This window comes from Chrysochloris asiatica, unplaced genomic scaffold (genome assembly GCF_000296735.1).
Source record: "Chrysochloris asiatica unplaced genomic scaffold, ChrAsi1.0 scaffold00004, whole genome shotgun sequence".
NCBI classification, from domain to species: Eukaryota; Metazoa; Chordata; class Mammalia; order Afrosoricida; family Chrysochloridae; genus Chrysochloris; species Chrysochloris asiatica.
This window is the reverse complement of record NW_006408522.1, coordinates 32,031,829-32,042,673: the sequence shown is the minus strand read 5'-3', so window position 1 is coordinate 32,042,673 and position 10,845 is coordinate 32,031,829. Positions and strand designations below refer to the sequence as shown.

The window sequence follows — 10,845 nt, the reverse complement described above, 5'->3', positions numbered from 1 at the left end:
ATGATATACGATGGAATGAATGTAAAACTAAAGTTCTCCCATGTAAACTATCATATAAATCACAATAAAACATTAAAAAAAAAAAAAAAGATGTATTGATCATTACTGGTGATTGGAAGGCAAAGGTTGGGAGCAAAGAGGAAGGATCGGTAGTTGGAAAATATGGCCTTGGTGATAGAAATAATGCTGAAGAACACATGGTAGAATTCTGCAAAACCAATGATTTGTTCATTTCAAATACCTTCTTTAGACAGCATTTTTAAGAGACAGCTTGCAGGTGTAGTCAATTTGATTTCTATGTATTCTATCTGGCGAGGTCCATGTGTATAGTCATCTTTTTGGAGGGTCAGAGAAAAAGAGGAAGACCCAAAACGAGATAGACTGGCCAGGTGGTGGCATCGATGGACTCAAGCGTGGCAACAGTAGTGAGGTTTGCCCAGGATCGGGCAGTGTTTCTGTCTGCTGTGCATAGGGTCGCTATGAGGAGGTGCCGACTCAATGGCACCTAACAACAACTTCCTGAATGTTTGGTAGAACTCACCAGTGAAGCCATGTGGGCCTGGACTTTTTTTGGTTGGGAGTTTTTTTATGACCTGATTAATTTCTTCTTTTGTTATGGGTCTGTTCAGCTTTTCTACCTCATTCTGTGTAAGTTTGCTAAGTTTTTCTAGAATGTATCCATCTCTTCTAAGTTTTCAGATTTGTTGGAGTACAACTTTTCATAGTATTCTGTTATTATCCTTTTGATTTCCTTTGGTTCCGTTGTGACATCGCCCATGTGGTTTCTAATGCGTGTTATTTGTGTCTTCTCCCTCTTTTCGTTTGTTAGGTTTGCCAATGGTTTGTCAATTTTGTTAATTCTTGTCCTGTTGATTCTTTCTATAGTTTTTTGGGTTTGTTTTTATTTTTTTGAGTCCTGATGTGGCGCTGTGGGTTAATGCGCCAGACTGCAAAGTCATTTGAACTGAAAGGTTGGCAGTTCAAGCTCACCAGATGCTCCTTGGAAACCCTATACAGGGTCGCTATGGGTCGGAACTGACTCAACGGCACTTCACAACAACAACATCTTATTTTAACATATTAAATAATTTACTTATTCAGTATGTTCATTGTCTTTTTCCCCTACTAATAATATGTAAGTTAGCTCCCTGAGGGCAGGTGTTATTGTCTATTTTGTTCATTTGATGTATCAAAAAACAAAACCACAAAAAAACACAAACCTACTGCCATCCAGTCAATTCAACTCAAAACCACTTGATAGTTTCTGAAACTGTAAATCTTTACAGGAGCACATAGCTTCTATAAATCCGTAGAGAGGCTGATGAGTTTGAACTGCTGACCTTGCAGTTAACAAATATTCAGTAATTATTTGCTGAGTAGATAAATAAATTTATAACTTTTTCTGTTACCTTGTCCACTGCTGAACTCAGGTCCTAAAATAGAATCTGTTTCGTAGAAGGTTTCTTCATTTCCATAACAATTTAGCACAAACTTGGTGGCTTAAACAATAGAAATTTATTCTCTCATAATTCTAGAGTCCAAAATCAAATTGTTGGAAGAACTATGCTCCCTCTGGAGGCCCTAGGGGAAAAGGTTACTTATCTTTCTACCTTCTGGTAGCTGTCCAGCATTTCTTGAATTTCTTGGGCCTGTGGCTACATTACTCAATTTTCTGCCTTTGTCTTCACATTGCTTTCTCTTCTCTGTGTCTTCTCCTCTTCAGTATCTTATAAGGACAGCTTGCTATTGAATTTAGGGACCATTCAGATAATCTAACATGAGTTCCTCTTGAGATCCTTAATTGTTGTTGTTGTTGTTGTTAAGTGCTGTCAAGTCATTTCCTACTCATGGGGACCCTGTATAGGTTTCCAAAGAGCTGCTGGTGAATTTGAACCCTGACCTGTGGTTCAAACTGACCTTGCTATCCAGTGCTTATCCTACAGCGCCACACCAGGACTCCTTAATTACATATATAAAAAACATTTTTCCAAATAAGGTCACATTACATGTTCTGGTAGGAGCTCAGTGGCTCTGTATGATAAGCACTGTACTGAAAACCACAAGGTGGGCAGTTCAAGCCCAACAGCTGCTCCATGGGAGAAGGATGAGGCTTTTTGCTCCTGAAAAGATTTATAGCCTTGAAAATCCTACATCAAGTTGCTGTGAGTTGGAACTGACTTAGTGGCACACAACAACAACATAGGTCTGAGGTTATGTTATGGATTTACCTTGTTGTTGTTAAGTGTCGTCGAGTCAATTCTGACTCATAGCGTGACCCGTATGAGTCTGAGGAGCAGATGGGCACAATTCAACTCATTATGATTAACAGTTACTAAATGAATGAATTCTCTCTCAAAGTCAATTTTTAACTTTGTTTTTCTGTTCTATGTGTTTCCATCCCAGGTCACATACCTAGTAGTAATTTTGCTGTGGCTTGACCTTATTGTCTCGGGTAACAAGAGGTTTTGTCTCCTGCAAAGCAAAACGCAAAAGAATAAAGCCAGCTATACTCAAGCAGGAGTATAGTAAGGGAAAGAAGAGAGAGAGAAATTCAGATGAGAAATTGGAGAAAACTGAGTGAAGGGAAAGAACTATAGCAAAGGGGTGAAAACAAGTAGAAAGGCCCCAGCAGTGGATAAAGAATCAGGCAATGTTCTACATTTTGGGAATTCATAATCATGGCATAAATCTTCTGGTACAAGGGGGAGAGTGGGGCCAAGGCCAAGAAGTAGAAATAGGGAATAGAATCAAGGAATCCTTGAGAATTAAGGTGGGACTTGAAAATGGGGAAGCAGACCTCTGGATAATCTGACGCTTGAATATCCCGGCTTTGTGTTGAACCTCCAGATATGTCATCTCCTCATTCAGCTCATTCCTGATATGCTGGAAATTAGTAACTGCCCCAAAGGGCCATTAGTTGTTGGGAGACGCTGGCAACTAGATCTGGGGACAAGGCTTAGATAGCCGAAACCAAGTGATATATTCATTTCAGGCCCCCAGCTTTCCTGCTATACCGAGTTCTATATAGATCCACCAATCCGAGAGTTTCTAGTCATTTCCTCCCAACTACACTTCCCATCAAGTTTCACTTGCTGTATGCTTACCCATCATGGCTACTATGATATTTCGAAAGATAATGGAGCCAAGCAACAACCAAAGGACAACATAGATGCTGCTGAAGGTGCGGCTGACTTCAGGTACCTTCCAGATATCTTGAAGCAATGCATACCAATGATCCAAGGTGAAGAGAATAAACACCGTCACTAGGGAATTTAGCACATCCCTAAAGAAAATGGAAGAGTGTGTATCTATATATAGAAGCAGAGATCTAAATCTCTTAGAATCAGAATCATTCCTACTTTTAAAGCACTATAAGAAAATATCTCTGTAATTTACTCTGACCTTTACCTTCTTTTCTACTTTATTCAATATTTAACTATCATTCTTCAGTTTGAGGATGTTTTTTTAGGTTTTCCTTTATCATGAATACCATTAGTATCTGGGGCACACATAATAAACTGCTGTAAGTTATTCAGTAATGATCTAAGGATATCACCTAACAGGTCACTTACAACTTCAACAATCATCCCTATTTAGCTTGCTGATGTGAACAAATAGGTGAGTACAATGATGACTATGTTACATAAACATATGTGATCCCAGATAACTGTCAAGAAAATATCACAAAAGGTCTCAGGGAGTTGTCTAAATAGTCTTTCTTTTCTTCTTAGTCCCCCAGGTACAATTTATTGGAAACATCAGGACCTGAACTGAATGAATCTTAGGACTTCCCCCACTTAATACTTATTCTTATTTTATTTTATTTTTTGTATTAACTACATTTTGAGTTAGCTTCTCCTTCCCTTTCCCAAATTCTCTCCCACTACCCAAGCTAACCCCAACCATGCCTACGAGAAGAACATTTGGTACTGCAGGTCCTGGCGAGTTGAATGGGTGTAGCCTTCAAAGAAGTAGACACCAGCCACAGCAAAAATGTAGAAGAAGATGAGTAGCAACATCAAGAGGAAGGTCATGGTCTAGAGGTCATAATCTCCAGTTAGAGCTGGGCCAGACTAAGCAGTTGGCCACCCGGTCAACCCACACTGGCTATCCCCAAGCCAAATCTTCATTATCTCTGGACCACTACTACAGTTTGTTCCCAGCTCTGTCTCATCTAATAACATCTGAGCCTTTTCATTACCTTCTGTGACCCACCCAGACTCTTGTTTCATGCTAAACGCCCATGTTTATCTACCTTTCCCGCTGACTTAGCTGCAACAGTCAAATTACCTTGAGGGCCCTGACCAAGGCCAAAATAATGACTCGAATTTGAGGGAATCGTGCAAAGAGTTTGAGGGACCTCAGCACCCGGCAGATCCTCAGCAACTGGAGCCATACAGACTGGCTTGTCACCCCTACTAGCACCACAACCTCCGGAATCAGGGACTGTGAGAAAGACATGTATTATCAGCAAGATACCCCACAGCACTCAAGGCACAGTTGACCCTTATTCGTCTCATTCTCCTCAGAGTTCCCTAGGCATTATCCCTGGAATAGGCATTCTCTGGGGATTGTTTCCTATTCAATATTTCCATACTAAATTACGTAAGGAGTCCTGGTGTGGGCACTGCAGGGTAATGCACTGGACTTGAAGGTCAGCGGTTCAAACTCACCAGCTGCTCCTCGGAAACCCTATACAGGGCTACTAGGAGTTAGAACCACCATGACAGCACTTAACAACAACAACAAATTACATAAACTCTATAACTCAGCTAACTCACATATAAAAAGGGGAATATAAAAGTGCTTTAGCTCATTGGGGTTGTTATGGGACTCAAACAAAATACTACACGTAAAACAAGGTAGTGATGATGGGGAGTGCCATGAAGTTGGTTCCGACTAATAGCAACTTTGTACAGAGTTTCCAAGGCTGTAAGTCTTTACAGGAGCAGAAAGCCTCATCTTTCTCCTGAGGAGCAGCTGGTAGACTCAAACTGCTGACCTTGCAATTAGCTACCTGAGCTACCCACTACACTACCAGATGCTGCTCATCTTCCTCTACATTTTTGTTGTGGTTGGCGTCTACTTCACTGAAGGCTTCCTAGCAGAGTAATGCCTGACATTTAGTAAACATCCAATCGCTGGCAAATGTTAATCTTTGGGGTTGGTATTATAGTTAGACTCTGTCTTGCCCCCAATACCAATAATTTCTGCAACGATTGCCTTACACATTTGGGGGAGGGAGCAAAAGAAGAAGTTTAGCTAAATGTTGCATTTCTTCCTGTAATCTAATCATCTTAATTTTTCATATGCTTTTGAATCACCTCAGCACATTCTTCGGCCTGCTAAACTCATCATTGGGGTATCTATTCTTACCAATATGGTGACAATAAAGTCAAAGACATTCCAGGTATTCTTCCAGAAGAGGAAAAAGCTGAATGTCCACATAAGAAGGATCTCAAAGAGAAAAACAAGCATGATGAACCAAGCTGCCACCTCCAGACTCAGCTTGAGGAGCCACAGTTTGGCATTTGTGGATTCCAGCAATTCTATGAGAGGAGAGCAAAGAATAAAATAAGGGCTAAAGAAGGAGGAACTTGAATGATGATGTTGTTGTTAAGTGCCATCTGGTCAGTTCTGACTCATCGCTACCCTGTATAGGGTTTCTGAGAAATAGCTGGTGGGTTAGAACACTTGGCCTTACAGTTAGCAATCCAGTGTTTACCCTACAGCTCCACAATAAAAAATGATTACAAGCCACAGTTTTGCCTGCTGCTATTCCATTTGTTTTTGAGCTTCTCTTTTTAACACTGTTATTCCTTCAAGCCTGTGAAATACAGTGGCAAAACTGACCATGAAAAATAAGGGGACTTCAAAAAGTTTGTGGCTTGTACAAATCTAGGGTTCCAGTCATTTGGTATAACTTCTGTCAATAAGTTGTTGTTATTAGGTGTCGTTGAGTCGATTCCGAATCATAGTGACCCTGTGAATGACAGAAAAAACACTGCCAGGTCCTGTGCCAACCTCACAATCTTTGTTACAATTGAGCCCATTGTTGCTGCCAGCATGCCAATCCATATCATTGGGGGTTCTCCCTTTATTTTGCTGACTCTCCGCTTTATCAAGCATGATGCTCTTCTCCAGGGACTGGTCCTTCCTAAAACATGAGTGATGATGCCTGGTCATCTTGGCTTCTAAGGAGCATTCTGGTTGTACTTTTTCTAACACAGCCTTGTTTGTGCTTCTGGAAGTATTTTTAATATTCTTCTCCAACACCATAACACAAATTCATCAATTCTTCTATAGTCTTCCTTAGTCATTGTCCAACTTTCACATGTGTATGAGGCTATTAAAAATACCATGGCTTGGGTCAGATTCACCTTAGTCCTCAAAGTGATATCTTTGCTCTTGAAGACTTTAAAGAGGTCTTGTGCAGCAGATTAGCCTTATACATCATTTGATTTCTTGTAGTACACCTATAAACAGTTAAATTGGAAAAGGCAAAAGTTGTGTGATATAAATATTTACAGCAACAACAACAAAAGAGTAGCTGCTGAAGCTGCTTATGTAAACCAAACACTTCATGGGATTTGATTTGGAGGTTTATGGTCCTACTTTCATGGGACACAGCAGTTCATTGGCCTAATAACGTATTTAGTGCTTCCATTCTACTTCCTAGTTTGTTGACTAGTGCCCGGGATCTTAAAAGCTTGCACCCCATGGAACAATAATTGGATTCTATTTGTCTGGAACAACAAAGGAAGGAGAATCAAGAATAGGAGGAAGAGACAGAATGTATAGTTAATTGTCTCCATGAAAAACTGCATCCTTTGCCAGAACTGAAGCTGGTCCCAGCTAACAATCCTGATCAAAGATTCTATACCAGAATTCTGATTAAGAGGAGGGAAATGCAGAATAGAATTTAAAATTTTCATGGGCTCTATATGAACCCCTGAAACTAATGAAAGAGATAATCTTTCAATCTTAAACCAAAAATATCTCCTGAAGTTTTCTTAAAATCAAACAATAGTTTAACTAGTAAAGAGTTTGCCTTTAATACTGAGCTCTTTTAAGATCTACCTATATGGGATCAAATTGCTAACAGCAACTCAAAAGATTAAACAGGAACCTTAGGGGCCAGTGCAATATTGAAGGATTCTATGAGCTCTGGTTTTTAAAGTGTTGAAGAGCAAAGATGTCAGCTTGAGGACTAAAGTGCATCTGACACAAACCATGGTATTTTCAATAACCTCACATGCATGTGGGCAGTGAATAAGGAAGACTCTAGAAGAATTGATGCTTTTGAGTTATGATGTTGGAGGACAATATTGAAAGTGCCATTGTTTGCCAAAAGAACCAACAGATCTATGTTGGAAGAAGTTCAGCCAGAGTGATCCTTGGAGGCCAGGAGGAAGTTAGAGTCCACACTGAATAGTTTTCATCTTGTCTAGATGGTTCCGATAAAAAGAGATGGGGATAAGATTTTTATGATTCAATAGTGAGTAATTGTTATCATGACTAATCGTGACTGTCATAAATGTAAAGGTTTTGTTACAAAAACAGGGGAGTAGTTTATCTTACAGTCCAGAAACAGAGGACCTTAGAACCATCAAGGGCGAAGAACACAAGCGGAATGTGGAACCCTATCCAAAGAAGCAGCAACACCAGAGATGGAGGCAGAGATGGGAACATGGAAAAAGGGAACAGCTGAGGACTCTAGACTCATGGAAAGAGAGGGACTGGGTGCTGGCAGCCAAGAGGCAGTCTTGCAGAATGTGCCCTTTGGTTGTTTAAATGATTATATATTCCTGAGTGTTTCTGTGTACACCACCACCACCCTTCAAAAAACAACAGAGGAAATAGAAGCAAATACTGTTGATTGATGATGCACAGAGAAGATTGTAATCATTGCAATGAAACAATGGTTTAAAACTGATATTCTCCCACGTAAACTATCACTCACTCAACTCAATAAAAACTTAAAAAAAAACAAAAAACACACACACAAGAATACATCTGACACTAAAGACAAGACCAGACAAGGACATCATACATGAAGAAAGCAAAACTAAAAAATTCACACATTAAAAAGACAGGAAAGAAAGAAAAAAACAAAATAAATGTCAGAAGACACTCTGAAATTTGCTCTTGAACGTAGAGTAGCTAGAGTGAGTAGAAGAAATGATGAGCTAAGAGAAATGAACAAAAGATTTCAAAGGGCAGCTCAATAGTACAAAGTATTATAATGAAATGTAGGAAGACCTGGAATTAGTACACCTAAAGGGAATAACATACTCAGCATTTCTCAAGCTGAAAAAAAAATTCAAGTCTCCAGTTACAATATTAAAGAATGCTATGGGTAAAATGTTGAACAAAGCAGGAAGCATCAAAAGAGAATGGAAGGAATACACAGCATAGAAATGAATTGGTCACCATTAAATCATTGCAGGAGGTAGCATAAAATCAGGAGTCAATGGTATTGAAGGAAAAAGCCCAGGTTGTACTGAAGGAACTGGTGAAAAAACAAGACTCCAGGAATTGACAGAATATCAGTTGAGATGTTTCAATAAACAAATGCAACACTGCAGGTTCTCACTTGTTTATGCCAAGAAATTTGAAAGACAACTACTTGGCTAACTGACTGGAAGAGATCCATCCATATATTTGTCCATTCTAAAGAAATTCAGAAATTATCTAAGATATCAGTAATACCACATGCAAGCAAAATTTTGCTGAAGATAACTCAAAAATGGTTGTAGTAGTACGCTGACATGGAACTGCTAGATTTTCAAGATAATTCAGAGGATGTGATACTAAGGCTATTATTACTAATGTCAAATGGATCTTAACTGAAAGCAAACAAGAGTAAAAAGATGTTTGCCTGTGTTTTATTGACTATGCAAAAGCATTTGCCTGTGTGAATAATAACAAGCTATGGATAACATTGTAAAGAACAAGAATTTCAGAACACTTAATTGTGCTTATGCAAAACCTGTACATAGCCAAAGAAGCAATCATTCAAATAAGACAAAGGGATACTACATGGTTTAAAATCAAGAAAGATTTGCACAAGGATTGTATCCTTTCACTTTACTTATTCAGTCTGTATGCTGAGCAAATAATCTGAGAAGCCAGACTATATGAAGAACGTAGAATCAGAATTGGAGGAAGACTCATTAACAACTTGCAATATACAGATGACACAACCTTGCTTGCCAGAATCAAAGAGGACTTAAAATTTTTTGATAAAGATCAAAGACTACAGCCTTCAATATGGATTGCACCTTTATCCTCACAAAAACAAAAATCCTCACTACTGGACCAATAAATAATATCATGATAAGTGGAGAAAAGACTTTTTAAAGCTTTCAAAAGTTGTCAAAGACTTCATTTTGCTTGGATCCACAATAAACACTCATGGAAGTAGCAGTCAAGAAATCAAATGATGCATTGCATTAGTGGTGGTTATGTGCCATGGAGTCGGTTCCAGCTGATAGCAACTCTGTATAGGGTTTCTGAGGCTGTAAATCTTTATAGGAGCAGAAAGCCTTATATCATCTCCTGCAGAACAGCTGGTAGTTTTGAACTGCTGACCTTAAGCTTCACAGCCCAATTTGTAACCACTACACTACTAGAGCTCCTTGATGTATTGTATTAGGCAAATCTATCTCAAAAGACCTCTTTAAATTGTTGAAGAGCAAAGATTATCAGTTTGAGGACTAAGGTATGTCTGACCCAAGCCATGGTATTTTCAATAGCCTCATATACATGTGAAAGTTGGACAATGAATAAGGAAGACTGTAGAAGAATTTGCATTTTAATTACCGTGTTGGAGAAGAATATTGAAAAGTACCATGGACTGGCAAAAGAACAAACAAATTTGTCTTAGAAAATTACAGTTAGAATGCTCCTTAGAAGTCAAGATGGTGAGAATTTACCTCTTGTACTTTGGACATGTTGTCAAGAGGAACCAGTCCCTGAAGAAGGATACCATGTTTAGTAAGTTAGTGCCATTGAGTTAGTTCTGACCCTACATAGGGTTTCTGAGGAGTGGCTGGTGAGTTTGAACCACTGACCTTGTGGTTAAAACCAATCTTATAGTCCAGTTTTTAATCCTACAGTGCCATACCAGGACTAGTAGAGGATCAATGAAAATGAGGGAGACCCCCAAGAGATTGATTGACATAGTGGCAGCAACAACTGGCTCAAACATAACAACTGAGAGAATAGTGTAGGACCAGGCAGTGCTTTGTTCTGTTTTCATAGGTTTGCTATGAATCAGAATCTACTGGATGGCAACTAACAACAATCACAATCCAAATGACATTTTAAAAATGCAAAATGATTAATTTAGAAGAAAGATGAGTCCCACCTACTTTTTCTTCCAACATCAGTTCTCACCTATTTCAACCATCAGTACGATTGTATTCAGAAAGATGAGGAAGATAATAAAATTTGTAAACAGAGGTCCTGTTTTCATTTAAGGAAACATACAGAGTGGATTTATCTCTGATTCATGTAGTTGAAATAATAAGATGGGGCAGGAGAAATAGAAACAATGAAAATGAGAAGAAAATGGGGCAATTTGGAAAGAAAAATAAGTCAGTTAGGCAGATGGTGAAGCAAGAGACAGTAATAAAAATGAGTGGCATGATACTATTGTAAAATACTTTTTTTTTTTTTTAAGGTTTTTATTGTGGATTCAGTGAAAGTTTACAGGGCACATCATCAGTTTCACATTCAACCATTCATATGACTTGTTTCATTACATTGATTATAATCCCCTCCATACATCATCAGTTAACAGTGTTTCTCTCTATCCTCTTTAGCTTTTTTTGGTGGGAG

At 38.8% G+C, this 10,845-nt stretch overlaps 1 protein-coding gene across 1 annotated transcript in view; it reads right to left on the bottom strand.

Annotated features, from left to right (window-relative positions):
• Positions 1-10,845, bottom strand: part of CATSPER2 (cation channel, sperm associated 2) — a 33,987-nt gene that overhangs the window by 10,126 nt on the left and 13,016 nt on the right. The window contains exons 3-9 of the mRNA XM_006831882.1: positions 10,402-10,470; positions 5,377-5,549; positions 4,291-4,446; positions 3,913-4,037; positions 3,105-3,283; positions 2,798-2,897; positions 2,413-2,472 (exon numbers count right to left, since the gene is read on the bottom strand). Of these exons, the coding sequence (XP_006831945.1) occupies positions 2,413-2,472; positions 2,798-2,897; positions 3,105-3,283; positions 3,913-4,037; positions 4,291-4,446; positions 5,377-5,549; positions 10,402-10,470 (862 nt within the window). The remainder of the gene's footprint in view (positions 1-2,412; positions 2,473-2,797; positions 2,898-3,104; positions 3,284-3,912; positions 4,038-4,290; positions 4,447-5,376; positions 5,550-10,401; positions 10,471-10,845) is intronic.